This window comes from Haliotis cracherodii, unplaced genomic scaffold (genome assembly GCF_022045235.1).
Source record: "Haliotis cracherodii isolate W230 unplaced genomic scaffold, xgHalCrac1.p SCAF_1, whole genome shotgun sequence".
Classification (NCBI taxonomy): Eukaryota; Metazoa; Mollusca; class Gastropoda; order Lepetellida; family Haliotidae; genus Haliotis; species Haliotis cracherodii.
In genome coordinates, this window is record NW_027266264.1 from 13703253 (window position 1) to 13729825 (window position 26573).

The 26573-nt window shown below is 40.2% G+C and overlaps 1 protein-coding gene and 1 long non-coding RNA gene across 2 annotated transcripts; both read left to right on the forward strand.

The window, feature by feature from the left end:
- The first annotated feature begins 418 nt into the window (after window positions 1-418).
- On the forward strand, window positions 419-3156 carry LOC139460005 (uncharacterized). The gene is made up of 4 exons (XR_011652757.1): window positions 419-536; window positions 1820-1972; window positions 2449-2533; window positions 3070-3156. It is a non-coding gene; the product is annotated as an uncharacterized lncRNA (long non-coding RNA).
- Window positions 3157-5447: 2291 nt separating this feature from the next.
- Window positions 5448-26573, forward strand: LOC139460016 (CUB domain-containing protein 2-like). Its single transcript, XM_071241689.1, has 13 exons — window positions 5448-5526; window positions 6228-6349; window positions 6707-6865; window positions 8882-8987; window positions 9347-9468; window positions 10630-10779; window positions 11783-11867; window positions 17366-17481; window positions 17937-18083; window positions 20008-20086; window positions 20310-20434; window positions 22674-22835; window positions 25161-26573. Exons 1-13 carry the CDS (start codon window positions 5468-5470, stop codon window positions 25571-25573), a joined length of 1845 nt encoding a protein of 614 aa, XP_071097790.1. The 5' UTR covers window positions 5448-5467; the 3' UTR covers window positions 25574-26573.

The following is a 26573-nucleotide window of genomic DNA, read 5'->3' on the forward strand; positions in this document are numbered from 1 at the left end:
CAAAAGTAAAAAGGGAAATGGGTAAGGGAGGTAACTCGTATTGCCTAGAAACCAAAGCCACCGCCCCTTTAATTGGACATGAAGACATCCTTTCAATCAAAAAGGTTTTTGAAGGCTCTCTTTCGCTGTCAGGCTGTTTTCTAATGTTGAATGTTTCCCAAACTTCCAAATTGGAATGGCCGCCATGTTGTTGATATCGCCAACACAAAATTGAGGCTTGTTCGTAACTCGCGTTCTGATTGGTCCATTGGACTGAGTAACGTTCTATTTCTTTAAATTGACCTTTGAAACCCGAGGGCGGTTAAGCTGAGATAGCGATGTTAACGGAAATGCGAGCCCCGGAGATATAGAGGATGATTTGATGTGAATTCACATTTTGCGTAATCGTGCCGATACATTACGTTTCAGTATTGATTTTTACGCTTGGTGGAACTTAAAAGCCGACAGACCAGACATGAACATCGTCTTAGCTATAAGAAGACTGGGAATGCAATTTCCTTCTCACTGCGCTTACAATTCGTTAACCGTATATGACGGTGAGTATGATTTCCTCCTGGTATCAGTTAACTTGTGAACCAGTACAGAACAATCTTTGATCACGCAATAGATGTCGGTCGTATTGGGCACACGGATTAGACATGGATCTACTCACATGGGTGAACGCCGCTTTTGGGGGGCAGTGGGGTAGCCTAGAGGTTACAGTGTTCGCTCGCCCGGGGTTCGATTCCCCACATGGGTACAATGTGTGACTCCAATGTCAGGTGTCCCCTGCCGTGACATTGCTGGAATATTGCTGAAGGCGGCGTAAAACCAAACTCACTAACGCCGCATTGAACTGTATTTCATTATTGCACGGCGTGTCAGACAGATATCGACGTGGGAAGAAATGTGACGTAGTTCTAAACGTTGACCACTTAATGCGAAAACGTGGAACAATCAAAAACATAATGACACTCCGACTAGCCAGCTTATTTCTAATCAACAATATATCCGACAAAAACTGAAGAAGACACAAAGGGGACATCTTCCCGAGGCAAGTGAGTTAACTGGCTATAAAAGTCCAGTTTCCACCCTTGCCGAACTAGGCTGGTATTATGGAGTTACATTTTGGCTGGGCTAACGAGTCTATGCATTGTCCAATCAAAATCGCGCACCGAAATCGAAATCCGGTTTGTAAAATGTGGTGCAGATTTCTGTCGATTGCAGGATTTGCAAAGCATGTGCACTGCTAGCTCGTTGTCAACATATATTTTCCAAGTCTTTTCATGTTTTTAATCAAGCTGCTCACGTGATTTGATGCACTTTGATTTGTAAGACCCGTTTTATCACAATATAGATCTTGATTATCAGTCAAATCGTTTTGACTGGGCGCCACCATTTTGATTGAAACAAGTGCAAGTGATACGAGCGGTGGAACCTGATTGGTCCATAGGAGAGGCTTAGAAGGAACATAACTCGTAATAATCACTGGTGGCGCTAGGGTCGAGCCCAGGAATTCCAGCCTAGTACGGCAAGGGTGGAAACTGGACTTTTATAGTCAGTTAACTCCCTTGCCTCGGGAAGATGCAGTGTGTGTGTGTGTGTGTGTGTGTGTGTGTGTGTGTGTGTGTGTGTGTGTGTGTGTGTGTGTGTGTGTGTGTGTGTGTGTGTGTGTGTGTGTGTTTGTGTTACTAGGATTTATGTGTTTTATCTAAGGGACACAACGATGCATATACATAGTCTTTTGTACTTGTACACGACTGTCGCACATTGACAAATGTTACACATTTCAGGTAATACGAAATTCATCACATATTACAGGATTACTTTTGTTTTCCAGGTCCAGGGACAACGAGTCCAAGACTGGCTGCTGTGTGTCAATCACTTAGCGATAAACATCTAATCAGTTCGGGGGATACAATGTTTATTGATACGCACTTTGAGTATATTGGAAACCATGAAATTTACGCCTTTGATTTCTCATCAGAAAAAGGTAAGTTTGTATGTCAAACACATATTAAAAGGAGCTTGTACGTGTATATTATATAATAATATATAATAATATCTACTAATATATATGATAATGTGTAGGGGCACGGGTGGCCCAGTCGTCTAAGGCGCCGCGATTCGCTGTGCAGAGTTGCGTCCCTTGGGCACGCCAGAAACCTATGATTGTGGGTTCGAATTCCGGTTCGCCCCGATTATGTTTCTAGGTTTGTCAGCACTATACCCGTGCTCGTGGGTTTCCCCGAAGTGGTAAACGTCTGAGAAATGCATCACTTCGGGCTTTCCTCTCACATTAAGCTGACACGCCGTGATATTACTGGAATACTATTAAAAGCGGCGTTGAACCCAACTCACTCACTCACTATGATAATGTGTAAATTCATATGTCAGTTTATTAATTGAACTATAATTTCATTAGTAAATTGCACTCACTCACATGTATGTAATCATTTATGCATTCAGTTAATAAATACTGCGGAGGTAATCTTGTGGCCAATTCTACAACCAACGAGCTCATTTCACCAGGGTTTCCCCGAAGCTATTTCAAGTGAGTATAAAAGGGTTCTTGTAATTATAACCTACAGCCGCCGGACCAAACAATCACAAACATGTTTTAATTTTCTTCTTTCTATTGCCCACACGGTTTGACCTTACATGAAAACAAGGGCATAAGTAAGGATAAAGTAAGTGCAAAGGGCATATTGTTAAAGTAAAGTTAAAAACTATGATTGGATAAAATTATATTTACAAAATTAGTGAAAAACACTTCGGGAAAACCCAAAGAATAGTTTTTTTACACAATTTATTATGTTTGTGTTAAGCAAAACATGCTGATGTTGATTCGGAGAAAAAGACAGAAATGCTAGTTTTTGAACAAATGAATATTTCTGATCAAATTAATAACAATTTCAAAGGTTTTCACGTTCTCTTAAATTTGGTGGAAGTGGTGGAAAGAGAAAGTTTCCAGAATGACGATGTTTGATTTTATGAGAGACTTAAAACAAACTGTTAATGGATGTTGTTTAATGTTGATTATGTACAAACGATATTATCGAAATACTTTAAAACAGTTATTTGTTCTAGCCTTGAAACATGTGAGTGGATAATACAATCCCTGAACATGACCGACACCATTTTAATAGATGTCAGATCTGTGCGGCTACAACAGTCCAGCGACATTTTGAAAATATTTCTCCAAAATGATACGTATAGTAAGTATGACAAATCATTTAACACATATTTACCTATCCACAATGCTACTACGAAAGTAAGATCTTACGTCTTGCAGCTACATTTGTTATTTTACCGATAAATGATACCTCATTGTCAATGTAACCTGTATTTTTATGCTTTCATTCATAATATGTTTATCAGATGCTTGATAACGATGTTAGAATCTACAATACAAGTCGCTACTACTGTAATCGAAATGTCGACCTCCCATACTATCTTGTCATCGAATCAAAGCATTTTATTCTACGTTTTTTTTATGGCCATCGACCTGTGTTTAACAAGAGAATAGTACACATTCAACATAAATACCTCACATTTTTTAGAAGTGACAGTTAAAAATAATGATTGACCACAAGTATATTTTAAAGGCTTGTCAAAACTTACATGCTTAACTTCTACCTGCCACTTAAAGGTCTTAGTTCAATTTTCAGATGAGCAATTGATTAAAAACATTTGTTCGAACATGACGCACACGTTTCAAGTTCAGAGCCCCAGGAATACGATTAGCCTGCGTTTTGAAACTGACAATGAACTCGTGGGCGACGGGTTTCGACTGACGTATAGAGCTGTGCCAGGTACGTACACGAAGATGTTTCCTTGTTGTCTTAAACACTTGCAAGTTTGTTTGTTTGTTGTCACAGCCACAACCCAACTATATGACGGCGGCCTGTAAATAATCAAGTCTGGACAATCCAGTGATTGACATCTTGAGCATTGACCAAAGCAACTGGGATACGATATACAATCAAACAAGTCACATAGCCTGATCGCCTCTTTCGACAAGCATGGGTTGCTGAGGACATATTCTAACCCGGAACAATTAGAACGTGATCAGGTTCTCCAACTTCAAAACACATAAAGGATGGCTTAAACAATATAATGACGTAACAAATCTGTTTTGAGACCCTATCACGGCGTTACAGTGCACATCAAGCTTTTCATTGACACAGGTGTCGATTACATACATCTGGTGGTCACCTCAACACAAGACGTTGTCCTGAAATGTGATCGTAGAGCTACGTCGATGTGGTTTTAGTTTAGGGAAGAGATAAAAGTCAGGGGATTTTAGGTGAGGAGCGTAAGGACGTAATGCAAAAGTTACTGAAGGTGAAAGTCATGTATTATTTTATTGCCCATGTTATGCAGCAGAACGTTATTTGTACTTGAAAGAATATACCGATAATTCGAATTCTATATTTGCTGCAGCAAACTTACATGTATGTACATCTTTAAATTCACAAAAAATGCTTAAGTTGTGAAACAAATTGTACAAAGTTCTTTCTATCATAGGTGATATTAAGATGCACTAATAAATGCTAGATATATGTAATGCACTATGGGTCAGAAGGCCTGGAATTCTGAATAAACTGTATCTGAATCTGAATCTGAAAAACGGTATGTTTATTTTGAATTATGTCTGCTGTGTACAAGGACAGAGATTCTGCTGGTTATAAGTAAGGAGAAACGCTTAAGAAATATGTTCGTTTTACAACCCCATGGGGGTAGTTGTAATATCTCGATCCAAATATTTCATTATGTGAATAGCGGATGCTACCAGTAGGTCAGGATGTGCTTACCCTTTTCGCGGACACTTGGTGTCATCACTCTGTCTAATATTCAGTGATCAGTTCATATCATTTTCACGTTATTTGGACTCTTATGCCCAATAGAATCTGTTTCGAAGATGAAGGTCGAAGATTTCGCTGGTGGACTGGAGTCACCGAGTTTCATCATCATCATCATCATCATCATCATAATCATCATCATCATCATCATCATCTCATTATAGCATTTTTTGCAGTTGTGTCAGATACAAAGGTAAAGTTTGCAGCAGAATTTCTGCACTTGTACACAGCAGACGTAATTCAGTCATATCGTTTTTAGTTTCAACATAATCAGTAAATATTCCATCGTTTCACTGGAATGTTTGGTCCATAGATCACTTTAGTGTGTGGTTTGTTTACAGGCTGCTCTCGCATGGCAGGGGTACTGTCGTGCGACATCAGGTAACAAGTTACTTTTGATTCAAAATGTGTGACTGGCGCACAGGTGTTGCCGGTAGGACACAACATGCTGACTTTCTTCGCAAACTTTACGCCGCTATTTTAACTTCTGTTTAAAAAACCGGGCATTCTCTGACGTTTAATATTTTGTAGTTGACGCAGCATAATTAATAATTGAAGAATGTTTGTCAACTAATTTCACATAAATTTTATCTATTTCAGCAACGTCCTGCAACGTGTCATTAATGGCTTCCGACACCTTGTCGTATTTGTATTCTCCTGGTTATCCGGATTCTTATGAAAGGTAATGGGAATAAAAGAAAAAGATATAAAAAAGTCGGTGGACATGACATAGTATTTAGCCTCTTCAGACTCGATTATAAGATCAGTACCTTACAGGAACATGAATTTGTATTTTTCGCTGATCGCCTATGGCATTTTGTATGGTGATGCACTGTTGTATTGGTCACACAAATTTGGCCATTATGACCACTCACAAATATGAGGTAATACCATAAACAGCTGCTTATATGAATTGTAAAACATGAAAACCTCACTTCAAACTTATTTATTCACTAGCCTCTATTTGTTATCATGTTATAAGAAGATTATAATCAGGGCGCCATAGTTACCCGTGCACGGCTGTGTGTCTTGATAATGTTCGGATTTAATTTCATGTCCCAAATCTTCATTTTATGCCTCTGAATTAAGCCTTTTTCATGTGAGGAATCGAACCCTGGTCTTCGGCGTGACGAGCAAACGCTTTAACCACATGCCCCCGAAACATTCGAGATAACACGGCTTAACTGTATAGGGGCGGTCGGGTAGCCTAGTGGTTAAAGCGTTCGCTCGTCACGCCTAAGACCCGGGTTCGATTCCCGACATGGGTACAAAGTGTGAAGCCCATTTCTGGTGTCCCCCGCCGTGATATTGCTGGAATATTGCTAAAAGCGGCGTAAAACCATACTCACTCACTCACTTAACTGTATATTGTTTTCTCTGCAGTAACGTCACCTGCAAGTGGGAAATTGTTTCTGAAGATCGCAATATGAGGATTCAAGTAACTGTTCAACTTGAAAACGATCTCGAGAATTGTTCTTCCACTGGCGTTTTGAAATTACGTGACAGTAAGTAAATGAGCAAGGGAATTATAAGTTAAACCAATATAGTTACACATGGACAAACAAGAATACGACAATGAAAATCCGGGGTAGAAAAGGTCTTCAGCAACCCATGCTTGTCGTAAGAGTCGCCAAACGGGATCCGGTTGGTCAGGCTCGCTGAGTTGGTTGATGCATGTAATCGTATCCCAATTGCGTGGATCGCTGCTCATGATGTCAATCACCGATTGTCTGTTCCAGACTCGATTGTTCACATACCGACGTCATATGGCTGGAATAATGCTGAGTGCGGCGTTAAACAACAAATAAACAAACACAAGAATGCGCATGGTTATATTTCAACTTTGTCTTGTATTCTTTCAGCTTTTTCAGCTCATGAAATTGTATTATGCAATTATGCACATCCAACCAACATTACGGTTCATGCGCCGGTCAGCTTCTCGATGGTGATTACGTTCCATTCTGGCCCTGACGAACTCGGACCTGCCTTCCGCATCTCATACCAACAGGTGGCAGCACCAAGTGAGTATCTCCAAGCTTTGTATACACTTCAGCTTTGTGTTGTTTCGTCAAAGTGAGTGAGTGAGTGAGTTGGAATTAACGCCGCTTTTAACAGTATTCCAGTTATATCACGGCGTGTCAGCTTAATGTGGGAGGAAAACCCGAAGCGATGCAGGTCTTAGACGTTTACCACTTCGGTGAAACCCTCGAGCACGGGTATGGTGCTGACAAATCTAGAAACATAATCGGGGCGAACCGGGATTCGAACCAACAATCATAGGTTTCTGGCGCGCCTAAGGGACGCAACTTTGCACAGCGAGTCGCGGCGCCTTAGACGACTGGGCCACCCGTTTCGTCAAAGTACATATGTTGATATGTGGTAGTTGTGCTTTTTGATAAAGGGTTCATCTTTACGTGTTGTCACTAAGTCATGCGCTTACGCCAAAGATCCCGGTTTGATCTGGATTCAGCAAAATACTGTGATGACTTCTGTTTTGGGGTATTCCCCACTAGTTTCATGAAAGTAGTAAACCCCTATCCATCCCGGTATCACCATACCCGTGAATATCCGGGGAGAATAGGTCTTCAGCAACCCATGCTTACTCTAAAAGGCGACTATGCTTGTCGTAAGAAGCGACTAAAGGGATCGGGTGGTAAGGCTAGCTGACTTGGTTGATGCATGTCATCGTTTCCCCATGGCGTGGATCGGTGCTCATGATGTCAATCTTTGGATTGTTTTGCCCAGATTCGATTATTAACGGACCTCCGTCATATACCTGGAATATCGCAGAGTGCGGCGTTAAACAACAAACAAACAATACAACGGAAATACTATTCGAACCAAGGTCACTCACAAACAAATAAACCTCACTGGTTCACCTCTACGTTTGAACGGCAAGTCAGTTCCACCACCCCATTTGACTACATACCAAATAGGCGACTATGCTTGTCAGAGGCAACTATGCTTGTCGTAAGAGGCGACAAACGGGATCGAGTGGTCAGGCTCGTTGACTTGGTTGATGCATGTCGTCGATCCCAATTGCGTGGATCGATGCTCATGATATCGATCACTGGATTGTCTGGTCAAGACTCGATTATTTACAGACCGCTGTCATATAGCAGGAATATTGCTGAGTGCGGCGTTAAACAACAAACAAACAAACCAACCAACATACCAAATACATGACTACTGCAACATACCAAATACATGACTACATGACATTGCAACACGTCATCAAATGTTGAAATCATCAACCAGAACTACAAGTTAATCAATAAGTTAAAAACACAAATGAATGCAGAATGGTCACACAATACATCACAAATGACAGTGTAAACAGACCAGTTAGTGTCACTGTTACCTCACAGTAATCCTGCCTTCTTCCAACCTCGCTTGATTGCGTCAGTGTCCTTTGCAATTTTGTCCACACATGACATGACACTGAGTTGAGTCAATTATCGTATTTGATAATTGGTCGCAATCTCTTCCGGTCAACTTTCCGGTCAACTTTCCGGCCAACTCAGAAAAACTAGCTTCGGAGAAAAGCTGTCTATTGTTTGGTACGCGAGGGGTCATCGCAACACGGCAACTCGCAAAAATATCTCGTCGCAGTATTGTCTTTGGCGTGGTATTCGCAATATTTTAACGGCGCAGAAATAAAGCTGTTTACAGTATATAATAGTATATGACAGTCACTGTACATGACTCTATGTACTAGCATTTGATGTACAATGTACTCATGTATGTCTGAGAGTATGAAGAGCGAATAGCAGCAAATGCAAGTTCTGTATGTATGTAACACGGTTCCAACTCTGCAGCTCTAAACCCTTGTATCACTGTATCTCTTGTACTTCAGGGCGGTCGGGTAGCCTAGTGGTTAAAGCGTTCGCTCGTCACGCCGAAGACCCGGGTTCGATTCCCGACATGGGTACAATGTGTGAAGCCCATTTCTGGTGACCCCCGCCGTGATATCGCTGGAATATTGCTAAAAACGGCGTAAAACCATACTCACTCACTCACTGACTCTTGTACTTCAGCCACAAGCTATCCTGTTTTTACGAGACACTGCAATGACACATATCTGACAGCGACAGCAACAGAGCAGTACATTTCATCGCCAGGTTATCCTTACCCATATTCGCCGTACGTATATATCTATCAATATATATATATTGTCTCTGATTTATTAGTATTCGATAATATTTTAATGTGTTATTCTACATGCAATATCAATGCATTCTTACACGGATGTACATGTAATGTAAATAGATGAATTGTTATCTTTCACGTGCAGAATATGCAGGGACGAGTAATCTTTCCCTCAATAATGTCAGTAATTGATAAACATTATTTAAAATAAATAGGCGTCCTTCTTTAAACGTGTGTGTGTGTGTGTGCGTGCGTGCGTGCGTGCGTGCGTGTGTGTGTGTGCGCGCGTGTGTGTGTGTTCATGTATATTCTATGGTGTGTATTTATTATGTTGAAATTGATTGGGTTTCCAGGAATCTGGTATGTGTCTGGTACATCACAGCGCCCCGTGGGAAGATGATACATGTGCAAGTCGTGGCTTCAGAGGTGGAATACTCTACCGGATGTCCTTTTGACAAAGTCGAGGCATACGACGGTAAGCGACATGTACACGTAAAATGATTTTTTTTAATTGTGAAACACTTGCCTGATGATTAACATGTCAATTTTGCATCGCCGTGAATAACTGAAGTATTGCTTATGCGGCATAAAGCAACATTCACTCACTCATTCACGAATGTGCTACGAGGTTTTTAATCAGACACGGGCTAATGCAAATACATGAACTGAAAGGTTTGCAGCATGGCGCGCTTTAATACACCTAAAAGTACCGAATATATCCGAAGTTGAAGACCTTTGCTCTGCTACAATTGCTCTGTGACATTTGCTCTGCAGCCCTAAGTAGTGCTAGGATCCGTTGATTGTCGGTTCGAATCCCAGCGGCATTCCTATTACGACCTTGGTCCGCACCAAGTAGTGCTATCAACCGAGTAAACATCTAAGACCTATGTGACTTCAAGCTTTCTACCTACGTTGACCCGAAGCGCGTGTTGTGACTGAAATCCTCACTAGCTCACTGAACTGCGGTACTGAATGAACATAGTTCCCTGTCACCGCTAGTTAGGTCATGATTGCTTACAGTCGGCTCTCGCATGGCAGGGTTACTCCCGTGCTGCTTCAGGCAACAAACACTTCTGGTTATCTTTTCTATGTAAATTGTGTGACTGGCGCGCAGGTGCTGCCGTTGTGGCAGGGGCTATCCTTTTAGCCAACATTTTCGCCACTTCATAATGCATCTTTCAACTTTAATATCACGCGGATATATGAAACCGGCGAAAAGTTTCATAATTAATGTTGGTGTTGCCGCACTCAGCAATATTCAAGCTATGTGGCGGATGTATGTAAATAATCGGGTCTGGACCAGACAATACAGTGATTGACATCATTTGCATCGATCCACGCAATTGGGATACGATGACATGCATCAACCAAGTCAGCGAGCCTGACCACCCGATCCCGTTTGTCGCCTCTTACAACAAGCATCTTCGCTTTTCACGGCAAGCATGGGATGCTGTCATGGCCAATGGCGTGCCCAAGGGACGCAACTCTGCACAGCGAATCGCGGCGACTGGGCCACCTGTGCCCCCTTATGATTAGAACAAAGCGTGTACGTAAAAGCGACACAATCTAAAGGCAGAGTCTATAATACGTCTCCTACTTTGTGATGTGTTAATGAATTTACCATTTGTTGTTTCAGGTGCTACAGTTCAAAGTTCTCTTCTTGAAACCTGGTGTGGTGACAGAACCCCGACGTTTCAAAGTACAGGAAATGCCATGTTACTTCGGTTCACAACTGATCCAAGTCTCGCTGAAAGTGGTTTCCGGCTGAAGTATTCAATGACAGAAAGTGAGTATCTTATTTCATATTACAGTCAACAAATATAAACATGCTTGTAGAAAGTCACCCTTGGATTGCCATCTGAAGATGTGAAATGATTACAAACAGTTTTGTCATTTGTGTTTGTTTGTTGTTTAACATGTTATGTTATGATATATATCGCCGAGGGAAATGTTATTGGTGCATATGTTTCAAACGTCTAAGTGTGTTTCTGGTTTGTTTGTTTGTTGTTTAATGCCACACTCAGCAATATTTCAGCTATATGATGGCGGTCTGTAAATAATCCACAACCCAGACAATCCAGTGATTGACATCATGAGCATCGAAATACGCTGTTGAGATACGATGACATGCATCAAATCGACCCTTACATTGTACGACCAATTCAAAGTCTGCTTTTCTGGGATTTTGTAAATTGCTTGTGTTCGTAAAACATATGACATATTGTATGTACGTTGTGGTCAATTGTCATTAATAACTTAAAGTTTAATGTATCAGTATAAGGAAAAAAGAATATCCATTTTGAATATCCACTCTCGCACGTTGTACTTTTACGCCAAGTATGATGTAAACACGTTATATTAGTATTCTATACTTCCCGAACTACAAAAATTGCAAATTCTGTTTTCGTTTACACTTCTCTACTTGTTTTAATGACGATATGTGAGCTGCACCTAAAGCGTTTCGAAAGTAGTTAAAATCTGTGAAGTAGAGGTCTTTACTGATATACGTTTTGATAACAAAATAATAGATACCTGTGTAATTAAGAACAGGTTGATATTCGTTCTTTAATGGAACGTCGTTTAAGGTATTTGTCAAAGCAGGTATTAATTCAGTTCACCAGTGTATAGTTTCAAAATTGACACGCGAAGAATTAGTTGTTCTGTAATAACTGTTAATGTTTCACAGTAAATAATAACTCAGTATAAACATGCATCTGTACACCATATTCACGTAGATAATTGTCGGGAGCTGTATGCAACTTTCATAGCCACGTCCATTCTACTTACAGTACCCTATGTGTGTGCTTCCAACGTCACCGTAACGCGATCGCAAACGATGATCTATTCGCCAATGTATCCTGTTCGTTATCCAAGGTAGTTTCTCTTATGTTTGGAGTGAATGAATTTAAGAAATAAAAGACTCGTGGTCGTTGTTTATCGTACAATAAAACTCGGGTTGCGCCCCTCATGGTGTATTCTCCCTGTTGTTTTATTGTACGACAAACAACGACCACGAGTCGTTTATTTCTTATATGAGGACTGCCTCCGTGGTCTTTTGGTAGAGCGTCCGCCCGGAGAGCGGAAGGTCCGGGGTTCGATCCCCGACCGCGTCAGACCAAAAGACGTTAAAAGATGGTACTTGTTGTTACCCTGTCTGGCGCTCGGCATTAAGGGGCTAAAACAAGGACTGGTCGGCTCGGAGTCAGTATACTGTGTCTGAGTGGGGTATTCATGTTAAACTGCGGCATGGTATCTCAGTGAGCTAGCACTATAAATCGGCATCAGTCCGGACTAGTACAAGCAGCCACACAAACACACACACGTACATGCACGTCGCTATATAAGTGCAATAATCTTGGACGCGACGTTAAACCCCATTTCCCCTCCCCCTCTTATATGAGATATCAACATCATTTACAGCCTTTTCAAGGAATGTGTTAAAATGTACAAGCTTTAAAAATATTTACCCAAATAATGGTGTCCTCCTGAATACAACCCGACATCGGAAATGTCGGACAAGTCCATTTTACGAACAGGTGGGTTAAGTTTGATATTTCCCGCATATTCTCACAATCCTCACGTCGGTCATCTGTACCTTTTTCTCCTAATACCGATTGTCATATCTCTGCCACTTTTGGATGTGATCGTTCGGCCACTGCGTTTATCTGCCTAGCTCAGCTGCGTCTTTGGGGTGCAACTTTCTAAACACCTCCCTCTTAAAATTATCGTCGTCCAATATATGACGTCATCAAGTTGCACGTTCGTTTTCGAAACTAGAGAAATGACGTCAGGATAGAAGAATGTTTCAATCGTGAAATATACCATGCTTCGTTCTTCTTTGTTCTTTGCTATTTATCACGTAGCTATTTTATATTGAGTATTAGAGGATGCATGTAGAGGAGGCTTGCTCCAATGTGTAGAGTTGTATCCCTTAGTCCTTCCAGGATCCTTGGTTCGACATACATTCTGATTATGCACCATGTTGTGCTTACTGGTTTAGATCAACGAACGACCTACGTCACTGATGTACAGAGTGAATGCCACGATTAAATACTCGTTCTGTACTGGTTCACAAGTTAACTGATATCAGGAACAACATATCTACCGTCATATACGGCTAACGAATTGTAAGCGCACTGAGACGTCAATTGCAGTTGCAGACTTGTGATACCTAAGACGATCTTCGCATTTGAAGTCCTTGATAGGCATTTAGAAGTTGGAAGAACATGAATACATGACACTTTTTCTGGATAACAACTTCTTTTATTCTTTGTAACAACGTTTGAGAGCTACCTCTTGCTCCTTCATCAGGTGAATACTGAGTAAGCACATGAAGGTAGTGTACATTCAGACACAATACAGTGAGTGAGTTAAACTCTAACGTCGCATCGGCATTATTTCAGCCATGTTGCGACAGAAACAATTTAGAAATGAAAATATAGCGACAGAAACAATTCAGAAAGAATACAATACAGATTATTATGGCAACAATAAAACACTGGCAAACCCTTTGTAATACCTTAGATATAAGCAAACAAAACTCCAAACAGACTATTTATCCAAACACGAAGATCCTTTCCACAAATAAAGATAAAGCAAATGCAATTGCTGTCCACTTTTTGATCACTCCAACCGCCCCTACCTCTCTCACTTCCCACATTTGTAAAATGATGGAATCTACAATAAATAGGAAGCTCAAGTTTGAAATTTCTCAAAAACATCTAATCACCGCTGACCAGAGCGGCTTCACACCCAATAGACAATCTTTAAACTATATTCTACATCTAGATTAAGACATCAGAACAGCGCAATCACAAAAACAATGCACTCTGGCCATATTCATAGCTTTCAGCAAGGCTTTTGACATGGTTGGGCACAATGGCCTTATTCAAAAACTAGAAAAAAAAAACATTGAAGAACATTATAAATTCCATACACTCTCTCATAACTGACAGAACGTAACAGATAAATCACATAATACCCTGTCAATTAACACTATGAAACAGTGTCTTGATATTCAAAAACTCCTTTATGACAGATTTTACACCCAAATTTCACTAACATAACGAAGAAATTACTTTCCAAAAAGAAGCGCAATGCCTTAGAGATTCGACCAACACCTAATATGAACACCCGACATTCATTCTTGGTTAATTCATTGCACAGAGCCAGGCGCCATGCCATTTGTAAGTGAAAATTAATGGGGCATCGGCAATTGAGAATTCAAAGTAATCGTTTGAAAGATGGAGCCGAACTTTTAAACGAAACTTTATCTTTGTCTCACATATGTATAATGATATGCGTACACACGAAATACATAAATAATTATAAAAAATATGTGTTAAGACATTACTACCTGTAAATTATTACACAAAACATGTTTATGTTATTCGGCAACAGTCATAACAGGGAGCCACGCCCTGTTCTAGCAATACCTGCATGTCTCAATGTGCAGATTTACTTCATTATAACTGATATTACAAAACCGTAGCTATTATTATCAGAGATTAGTTATGAATACATATTAATAACTTTTCCACTGTAGACCAATGGTTTACCACTATTTAGAGATGTCAACAGTATCGTGTATCCCCCTGTGATTGTGTCAACTTAATACCTCATGTTCCGTGAAAACATATTTAATAATTAAATACTTGTTTTAGCTTCTGTGTGCTTTTTGACAGTGCGCTTTATGACATTACAGGTAGGTATGCTACAAAAGTTCTTTGCGCCGTGTTGATCCTCAGGATCAAAATTATCTTGTGTAAAGACATATATGATAAACCACCATCTGAAATAGACACTTCATTACGCAACATACTACAAGCCCAACCCAACATAACAACACTAGTATCTAAAAACATCCAATCAAACTAGCCAACACATAACCACATATACACTGATGCATCCCAAAACATAAACAAAAGCACAGGCATAGGTATCCATGTTGACCAACCCATATCAATCACTACAAACTACCATAATACAAAAACTACACTCACTTACAGCACAGCAAAAGATTTACATCAAACCAACTTTCTTATAATTCCAGGCACTTTAAGCTCCATAAAACATATTCAAAACAAATATTCAAAACACTACCCGATTTAATCAATAATGCCATCCATCAGTATTAACATCCCTCAATAAATACGTTGATATCCAGTAAACTACGGTTATAACGAACTCAAAGGTACCACTCATTTTAGTTGGCAATAACCGTAGTTCGTATTAACCGTAATTCGTTATTAGCATTTATACAGAATTTATACAGCAAATGATGCCCGGGACTGAATAAATAAGTTCGTTAAATCGGTCAGTTCGTTATAAGCGTGTTCGTTATAAACGTAGTTTACTGTACTGTGGATACCTAGCCACACAAAACTTGCAGCCAAACTAGCCAGAACCAACACATCCCCCGACTTTTTCACTTCGCAGGTCATAAAAAAAACGAAAATTGAAAAAAGCATCACCATTCAAATGTTTTAACCCTTACTCAAAACTCCAACTGGGTAAAATCGCAATTCACTAAGTGTCACAACTTTAACATTTTGACCATTTTAGATAATGCAATTTCCCAGAATTATCAGAGGCCATACACGAGTAAATTATTCTCTTTTTAAACAAAACAGACATCTAAAGGGTAAATGCTATCACTGCAACTTCCCTGGGGATCTTAATCAGGTTCTTTCTATCAAAATTATCATACACAACTATATCACTCACACACAAATGAAAATAAAAAATAATATGTCACTTCTTTTAAGCCCATAGTTTTAGTCTGTCCCAAACAAATTCTGCTACCAGCCAATACTAAACATCAACAAGTTTAACATTTAGAATCGGGATATAAATTCTTGAATAGAGTGTCTTCTACGACGTCGTATATATCCAGACAGCTACTAAATCAGTAAACTCTCTTAACCAGTTCAATCATCAATGTCAATGTCAATGTCAATCACCCCATGTACATCTTCCCCTGACAAGGGCGTTAACTGACAATCCAAGTCCAGTTGCAACACTTGCCGAACTAGGCTTGAATTTCGTAGCTGTCGTTGCGGCGCCAGTGGCTATTGCGAGTTATGTCCCTTCGATGTCCCTCCTATGGACTTCAGATTCCACCTTTCATATCCCTTACACTTGCTTCAAAGAAAAAATGACGGCGCCCAGTCAAGACGACCTGGTCGATAGTCAAGATAGCTCTTGTCTCTGTCGACGGCAAGTTGGAGACACACACGCTTTGCAAATCCTGTAGTCGATGAAATCTGCAGGTTGAAATCCATGTTGTTTACGAAACGGATGTCTAGTTCGTTACGCGATTTTTATGGGTCATGCATAGACTCGTAAGTCCAGCCAAAATGTAACTGTAGACTTTCAGCCTAGTTCCGCAAGGGCTGAAACTGGACTTCTATCCCATGCCTCAGGAAGATGCTCCCCAGCCACACACGCTCACTGCCACCACCAATACCCTTACCTTGCCTTTTTACTTTTTAAAATATATAACTTGAAGCTTAACTCTTTTCTTCTTTATTTAGTAGCTCCCTCTATACATTAAGAACAGCCTAACTGTTACAAATAATTTAAGCCCAGTTATTCTATACACACATCTAATATAGTAATTATCTTAACTCGTTACACTACCCTTACTGGCCACCACACCTGTTAACATAATGATGATGATGATGATGATGATGATGATCATGATCATGATCATGATCATGATGGTACTTGATGAAGGGGCAAGAAGTAGCTGTGAAACGTCGTTATAAAGATTAACTGAAGTTGTTATCCATATATTCATCCTGTAGTCATCTATTCATCTTCGTATTTGGTCTGTCGACTTTTAAGTTCCACCATGCGGAGACACCATTACTGAGACGCAATGTATTCGCGCGAATTGCACATCTAGTGTACCACAGCTAAACTGAGTGTAGGAGATGACAGATACGAACATAAACATCTCTGTACAATGTACTGATAAAACATTGCAACTAGACATTCGTAGCATTAAAAAAGCTCAAGTACATGAACCGTTACCACGGTCTGGCGCACGGCTTGTTTAAATTAGCAGTCGTAATTCGCGGTCACTTAGGCGCGCCAAAAGCTTATGATCGAAGGTTCGAATCCCAGTATCGCCTTGATTATGTCTCCAGGTTTGTCAGGACCATTCTCGTGGGTTTCACCAAAGTAGTAAATGTCTGAGATCACATCAAGCTCTGATGCCACATCAAGCTGACACGCCGTGATATAACTGAAATTATGTTCAAAAGCGGCGTTGAACTCAATTCACAGACTCTAGTAGGTGCAATTGTTTTACTGTAGAATTGTAGATTGTTTAGTTAATCCAAGGCCATTTTTGTTTTAAATTTCAGGAATCTAAATTGTGTGTGGGACTTAACAACAGATTATGGCTCCAACATCAAATTGATGGTCATGGAAAGCAATTTGCAATCATACTGTACTCGGGATTACATTGCTCTTTATGACGGTAAGAACTGTATGAAGTAGTCGTAATCAACAATAAGCCTGTATATTAACCTTAGAAATCATATATGTTTCTGATGTGAGTTATATATCGACTATAGCGATTCTATATCAAACTTTAAATACACTTCATTGTAGTTTTGTATAATAATTTCCATGCTTTCCTTATTCGTAGTATATGTTATTATAAGATCTATATACACTTTTAACACAATGCTTTTAGTAAGGGTTTGGTCTCGTAACCTCTTCTAGTATTTCTGGTGAAGCCATTTCTGGTGTCCCCCGCCGTAATGTTGCTGGAATATTGCTAAAAGCGGCGTAAAATACTCATACTCACTCACGTACTCATTCTAGTATTTCTGAATTCCGTGTCGTAGTTGTCAAATGGTTATATTATTATATTTCTCTGAGTATCCGTGAAAAAATAGTATGTTACTATTGTTTTCAATTTGTATTTAGATTCGGGGGAAGTAGGTTCGTTTTGTGAAGCTGAATACCAAAACTACGTAAGTTCAGGGAGCAAAATGAGAATACGATTCTACTCTGGGAGTTTCGGGTCCTCCGGTACGGGATTCAAGTTGGCTGCCACTGGTGGTTATTACAAAGGTGAGTGTCTCGGCACTATGTGCCGTCATTTCTCATATTAAAAAGTAACAGTGTCGACCCAAGAGGAATATGAATCTACCTGATAATATTTTTCTTTTTCGACCAAATGTTGTGTGTATTTTCCATCCTCCAAAGGCTGTACATCTGTTTGAAAGAAATCAATATTATTATTTAGTTTGAAGTTAACACGATATACGGCTTTTCAATTGGGCGAGAGGTCGGTCACCTGACCGCGGAATTGACGTTCATAAGTGTATGAACGACACAATTTGACGTTCATACGTTCTCCACGAGACCGTGTTTTTGAAATGACGTAAGCACTGAAGGACTACTTCCACAATCCTGGTGAAACCCCTGGGAATTCCCTAGCACGAATACATACAGAAGCGTTCTTTCTGATCATTTAGACATTTAATCTCGAACTCGGCGTTGTAGTAGACATTGAGAAACGTCAGAGAGTTTGACTTCACGATCGTTCACGATTATCCTCGCTACGACCTATCCTAATGAAAAAAACCGAAAAATTGCACATCCAAACTATCATAGTAACGACTCGATCCGTGTCTAGACTGACAGTGACAGTCTACAGCAATCTGTGAATTTACTTTAGTGTCTGTTTGACACATTTTTAATCACCCCTCAATGATCGGCCAATTGATTCATGATGATTAAAAAAAGTTCATTAACAACTTCCGAAACATCTCTCCCTTCACGTTTTTCGTGTCGGCCATTTTGACGTAAATGTACTTTGACGCGCTGACATTGTGACTGACTCATTGAGATAGTTCTTAAAAGACGTTTCTCATCCAATGGGGATATTATTTGAATACATGTGTTGTGTCAGATGTTTCTGAAGAGCAAGTTGTGTATAAATACGTTCATGTCACCTCTCTCTTTGAAGAACTATTTTATTCCGCGATACAGCTGGTTGTTGTATGGCTGCCAGTGTAAACATGAAGTCACACGTACTAAACAAATTGTACGGGGTATAGATCTAGTCCTGCATCCTTCGACGTTCATACAGTTTGGCCCTCACTCTATGAAGGTTCATGCTCTTTCTTAATTGATTTTCCCAAATACGTATTAATATGACATCAAGTTACCCACAGTATCAATAAATTCGTACAATCAGTTATTTATGCTTAGTATACGCAACTTATATATCACATGTCTTGATTTTAATGTTTGTTTATGTTTGTATCCATCTGTACATTATCATATTGATCACACATGTCATGTTGAATGTCACCATCCTGATTTACTTATTGAATTGACCGCCTCCGCGGTCTAGTGGTACAGCGTCCGCCCGGAGAGCGGAAGGTCCGGACTTCGATCCCAGGCCGCGTCATACCAAAAGACGTTAAAAGAAGGTACTTGTTGTTACCCTGTCTCGCGCTCGGCATTTAGGGGCTAAAACAAGGACTGGTCGGCTCGGAGTCAGTATACTGTGTCTGAGTGGGGTATCCATGTTAAACTGCGGCATGGTATATCAATGTGCTAGCACTATAAATCGGCATCAGTCCGGACTAGTACAAGCAGCCACACACACACACAAGTGCATGCAAGTCGCTATATATGTGCAATAATCTTGGAAGCGACGTTAAACCCAATTTCACCTCACCTCACCTTATTGAATTACGTACGTTGTACAGCCATGAAGCTGTACTAGTAGGCGCCCTTGTTATATTCACATACAAACACAATATAGAGTGAAGGAAAATTAGCTCTAGTGGTTCCTCCCATAGTTCAAATGTTTTACTGTACGCAGAGGCTTGTTTTTTTAGTGCAGGAGATTAATTATTACGTTTCATCCTATAATCTGATAATCATATAATCCTTATTGAGTGATGACAAGTTAGTAACAAGATGACGATACACGATGTACGTGTGTACGTCTGGATCTTTGAATCTTCTTTTGTTCCAGTTTGTGGGAAGTCAACACTGAATGCTGAGTCTTCCAGTAACGATTTCACATCGCCTCGGCATCCCTTTCATTATCCAAAGTAAGTTGTGCATTCATTCATAAAATGCATAATGAATGCATTGTATTTATCAATTATCTCTTAACATGTTGAACATACCAGTAAAGTTAAACATGACGTTTCGAAATTCAGAAGCATTTTGGTACAAATTGCATTGCATAAAACAATTTCGTTTAATATACGGGAGGAACAGTAATGATTCCCACAAATAAGTTTATATGTCAACACTATTCCCCTTTTTCAGCAATGCCGACTGCATATGGGTCATTTCAACATATTACTCTAACTATTTCATTACTTTGGAAGTTGTGAATTCTGATATTGAATATTCGGCTGGCTGCTTGAAAGACTACCTTGAGGCGTTTGATGGTACGTACGTCACTCCGACCGTAAAGGTTGCTTAATAGTTTACTTGCAATTGGTATCGCAAAAGTTGCCTCTTTTTCTTAAAAAGGTTATTTGTGTTGTGATAAGTGTTTTTTTTTATTTATTTACACTGTGAATTGTACTTGGTAAAACCAACTCTGAGAATATGTCATTTCGGTAAGAGGCTCGGGGGAGGACCTGGTTTCAATCCCCACATGGTTTCAACGTGTGAATTCCGTTCATGGTGTTCCCTGCCGTTAAAAGACTAGAATATAAACACCAGGCACCAGGCTTACTCACCCCGTAATAGTTTTCGGGAAATGTAATGTAGAGGACATGTCATGCGTCGAATGAAATATCATGTTTCACTCCCGGGGGGAGGGAGGGGGGGGGGGGGGGGGGTTTACGAGTATCCTATTTATCATAAACTTTTTGTAGTTGTCTATCAGAAATATACATTATTTCATTACAAATGTGAATCCTTGAAACGTAAATTCTCCCTACCTGACACTAAGGAACGGTTCGCCACCCCTAGTATTTGCGACTTAAAAAGTAGTTTCGTGTTTACAAAATCAACTTTAACCAAAAATATTCTTGAAAACTTGAAGCGAAAGAATACGTCAAGTAACAAAAAATAGCATTTTGCGAAACGAAGAGTTTCGATTGGCAAGTTAAATGAGAAATTTAAAGTTTATAAGTAAACATTTTCGAGAGGATAACAAACGGCAAAAAGTGATTGTCGGCAAAAAGTGATTGTTACTCCATAAACGACCGTCCGACATTCTTTTGCCTTGTCAATATGGACCTAACGTAAAAAGAACGTATGTGTACGGGCTAGTAACTTACGACAAAGGGAGACAAGTTACAAGGAAACTCTAGTATGACAAAAGTTCCGTCAAATTGTCATGTTCACTGCAAGGAAATAGCGAGTGTTATGTTCACTGCAATGAAAATATCAATTTTCCCAACTTCGGAAAATTCAGTCTTTCACACTGAAACATATAGTGAATCATAGATCTGACTCAACGTAAAAGAACAAAAGACTGATGTATATTCATCATATTATCTTGACTTTTCAAATGCAAAGTGTTTACCGCTTCTTCGAATCGACATTCCTTGTATTTCTATCGCTCTTTCCTTTATCACGTGTCTATGATACGCAATGTCCACGTCACGTGTCAGTAAGTCGCGAGTCTTCATTGCCAGCAGGGGGATAGTGCGGTCGCCATGCCAAAGACCCTGGTTCGATTCCCAAAATGCTGCAATGTGTGACTTCCAGTTCTAGTACGCATTATATTGCAGGTATAATAATAGCCAAAAGGAATAAAACCCAACTCAGTCACGGAAAAATTGCCAGTGGACTGTCGACATGCTAAAATGCATTTAGTATTTATTCTGTAACGTCATGTTAAAGGTTAAAACTGTGGAATGGGAAACACCTTTCTTGTTTTAAGAAAATACCTAAATGCACGACGCACATGCGATACATCAGACAGATGACAGCATGCTACAATTATAAATGTCACGATCGTTTAGGTGACGAGAATGGACTACAAATGTATTTCCCAGACTGTCTTGAAATATTTTCTGGCGCCAGCAGTGTATTGACATCTACAGTTTTGTTTGGGTGAGGTGAGGTGAAATGGGGTTTAACGTCGCGTCCAAGATTATTGCACTTATATAGCGACGTGCATGTGCTGTACGTGTGTGTGTTTGTGTGGCTGCTTGTACTAGTCCGGACTGATGCCGATTTATAGTGCTAGCTCACTGAGATACCATGCCGCAATTTAACATGAATACCCCACTCAGACACAGTATACTGACTCCGAACCGACCAGGCCTTGTTTTAGCCCCTTAATGCCGAGCGCCAGACAGGGTAACAACAAGTACCATCTTTCAACGTCTTTTTTGGTATGACGCGGCCGGGGTATATCGAACCCCGGACCTTCCGCTCTCCGGGCGGACGCTCTACAACTTGACCAAGGAGGCGGTCGTTTTGTTTGGGCTCTTCTTGACATGTAAAATATAAATTACCAGTTAACTCATTTTAATACTCGCGTGTTCGAAAGGAATGATTATATGAATACTTTCTTGAGTGATTTGAACTATAGCTCAAGTAACTTCCATTCTCAGACTACGCATATTGTGATATCTGAATCAGTTGGTACCATTTGTTTTACCATATACAGTTCAGGAAATGTTCGGATTGGTCACTGTTAATATTTTGATATGTACGATACAGGAAGGAACACATTTGCACAATCTCTAGGACGCTGGTGTGGAACGTTTACCCCGACAAAGAAAAGTTCTTCCGGGTCCATGACAGTTCTCTTTCATACTGACGAATCTTACACCAACAGTGGTTTTCAAATATCATACTACTCGAATCTAAAGAACAAAGATGGTAAGAAGAATTTGGCTTCGTAATTGTAAGCTACATGTATTGCCAAACAATTGGAAATGTTACAGAGTAGTTCCAAATGTTACATTGTTATCAAGATACAGTGTAGTTCTAAATGTTGCATTGTTACCATGGTACAGAGTAGTTGTAACTGTTACATTGTTACCATGATACACATTAGTTCTGAATGTTACATTGTAACCATGATACAAAGTTGTTCTTCATGTGAAGTTGTTGCAGGATAAGTGGTACATAATATCCCAGTGATACCATTCAGCATTCAACATGAATGTTATTCATGAATGTTAACCATATTAGGCGGTCAAACAATGAGTTCACCTGGTTGCACACATAGATGACAACCTTTCTGTATATCGCTCATCCACGAACAGTCTAATGCGAAACTCCATTCTGTAAGTGTTGGTTGGGTGTGGTGTGGGTATCTTGATTTCAACTCCATTCTTTAAGTGTTGGTTGGGTGTGATATGGGTATCTTGATTTCAACTACTTTCTTAAAATGTTGTTTGGGAGTGGTGTGGGTATCTTGTTTTCAAATCCATTCTTTAAGTGTTGGTTGGGTGTAGTATGGGTATCTTGATTTCAACTCCATTCTTCAAGTGTTGTTTGGGTGTGGTGTGAGTATCTTGATTTCAACTCCATTCTTTACGCGTTTTGGGGATGTGGTGTGGGTATCTTGATTTCAACTCCATTCTGTAAGTGTTGTTTGTGTGTGGTGTGGGTATCTTGTTTTCAACTCCATTCTGTAAGTGTTGGTTGGGTGTGGTGTGGGTATCTTGATTTCATCTCCATTCTTAAAGCGTTGGTTGGGTGTGGTGTGGGTATCTTGATTTCATCTCCATTCTTAAAGCGTTGGTTGGGTGTGGTGTGGGTATCTTGATTTCATCTCCATTCTTAAAGCGTTGGTTGGGTGTGGTGTGGGTATCTTGATTTCATCTCCATTCTTAAAGCGTTGGTTGGGTGTGGTGTGGGTATCTTGATTTCATCTCCATTCTTAAAGCGTTGGTTGGGTGTGGTGTGAGTATCTTGATTTCATCTCCATTCTTTAAGTGTTGGTTGGGTGTGGTGTGGGTATCTTGATTTCATCTCCATTCTTAAAGCGTTGGTTGGGTGTGGTGTGGGTATCTTGATTTCATCTCCATTCTTAAAGCGTTGGTTGGGTGTGGTGTGGGTATCTTGATTTCATCTCCATTCTTAAAGCGTTGGTTGGGTGTGGTGTGAGTATCTTGATTTCATCTCCATTCTTAAAGCGTTGGTTGGGTGTGGTGTGGGTATCTTGATTTCATCTCCATTCTTAAAGCGTTGGTTGGGTGTGGTGTGGGTATCTTGATTTCATCTCCATTCTTAAAGCGTTGGTTGGGTGTGGTGTGAGTATCTTGATTTCATCTCCATTCTTAAAGCGTTGGTTGGGTGTGGTGTGAGTATCTTGATTTCATCTCCATTCTTAAAGCGTTGGTTGGGTGTGGTGTGGGTATCTTGATTTCATCTCCATTCTTAAAGCGTTGGTTGGGTGTGGTGTGAGTATCTTGATTTCATCTCCATTCTTAAAGCGTTGTTGGGTGTGGTGTGGGTATCTTGATTTCATCTCCATTCTTAAAGCGTTGGTTGGGTGTGGTGTGGGTATCTTGATTTCATCTCCATTCTTAAAGCGTTGGTTGGGTGTGGTGTGGGTATCTTGATTTCATCTCCATTCTTAAAGCGTTGGTTGGGTGTGGTGTGAGTATCTTGATTTCATCTCCATTCTTAAAGCGTTGGTTTCGTGTGGTGTGGGTATCTTGATTTCATCTCCATTCTTAAAGCGTTGGTTGGGTGTGGTGTGGGTATCTTGATTTCATCTCCATTCTTAAAGCGTTGGTTGGGTGTGGTGTGGGTATCTTGATTTCATCTCCATTCTTAAAGCGTTGGTTGCGTGTGGTGTGGGTATCTTGATTTCATCTCCATTCTTGAAGTGTTGTTTGGGTGTGGTGTGGGTATCTTGATTTCATCTCCATTCTTAAAGTGTTGTTTGGGTGTGGTGTGAGTATCTTGATTTCATCTCCATTCTTAAAGCGTTGGTTGGGTGTGGTGTGGGTATCTTGATTTCATCTCCATTCTTAAAGCGTTGGTTGGGTGTGGTGTGGGTATCTTGATTTCTTCTCCATTCTTGAAGTGTTGTTTGGGTGTGGTGTGGGTATCTTGATTTCATCTCCATTCTTGAAGTGTTGTTTGGGTGTGGTGTGGGTATCTTGATTTCATCTCCATTCTTAAAGTGTTGTTTCGGACCACAATACCCAAAACTTCAATACTCGGATAATACTTAATTTGCTTCAGATGAGGAAACTGGCAATTTCAATGCTGCTGCACTTTGGGGAGGCTTGGCTGGAGGCGGGTTCCTGCTAGCTATAGTTATCCTTTGTGGAAGGTCATATAAGAAGCGAAAGTTATCACAAAGGGCTCAAAGAAATGTGAGAAGAAGACCTGCACATGTGTTGAGATCAGTCGGGCAACTTTCTGTCCCAACCCCTAACTATACTGTAGCGTACAGTCAGCAACAAGTTTCAATCCAGCCAGAGAACACAGGGGAATTCTACAATGCAGCTATGTTTGACCTTCCGCCATCTTACGATGAAGTCATAAAGAATAACACTGAATTTCAGGTATCACCATGTGACAATAGTGTTCCCGATAGCTGTACAACGAACAGTACTACAACAGAGAGCCCAGCTGAAGACACAAGGTTGTAGCTACAGTGATTGTGTCAGTGATAAATTGTCATTAACTAATAACCGAGGGCAGCAATTAGTAGAATATACATAATAAATTGGCGGATTAAAGAATTGACGGTGGCTAAAATTGAAACAAGCAAGAAATGGTTATTCGATGGTGGTGTATTTGATACGGGTATCATTGTTGTGATTTATTGTTCAAATCTAATTTTCAAATGTATGCCTTCTTTTGCCCGGCATTTTATATATCCTTAATCCACCACAGCCGGCCATTGACTATGGAGTCAATGTTATGATGTCGACAAGTGTCAATCCAGACCGTCAAACTTAAGAAATTGCTTTAGACTCTTATGTGCCACTATGTTTATTTTATAAGTTCACAATAGTTGTGAAACGAACGTTGATTCAACAGACGAGACAAGGCTGTAGCAGCCGGGGTCACATCTGACTGAAGCGGGATATACATCCATGTCATTATTTCATATCGAAATCATTTTGTAAACAATTGTTTTGATGAATTATACTTACCTCTAATGTAGGTAAGGATTCATTGCCCATTGAATATGTTTTCTGACTGATACGGTCGTAGCTTTGTCTGCAAATGCCAGCACTGCAAGATATAGCGCTCTTTCCAAACATCTCCGGGGGCACGGGTGGCCCAGTCGTCTAAGGCGCCGCGATTCGCTGTGCAGAGTTGCGTCCCTTGGGCACGCCTGAAACCTATGATTGTGGGTTCGAATCCCGGTTCGCCCCGATTATGTTTCTAGGTTTGTCAGCACCATACCCGTGCTCGTGGGTTTCACAGAAGTGGTAAACGTCTGAAACCTGCATCACTTCGAGCTTTTCTCCCACATTAAGCTGACACGCCGCGATATAACTGGAATACTGTTAAAAGCGGCGTTAAACCCAACTCACTCACTCCAAACATCTCCAGATTGGTTCGTCCTTATAAACCCTGTGATACTTGGGTGTACAGTTCACTAAAACATCAATAGAAACTGCCATCCTACAAATGAGT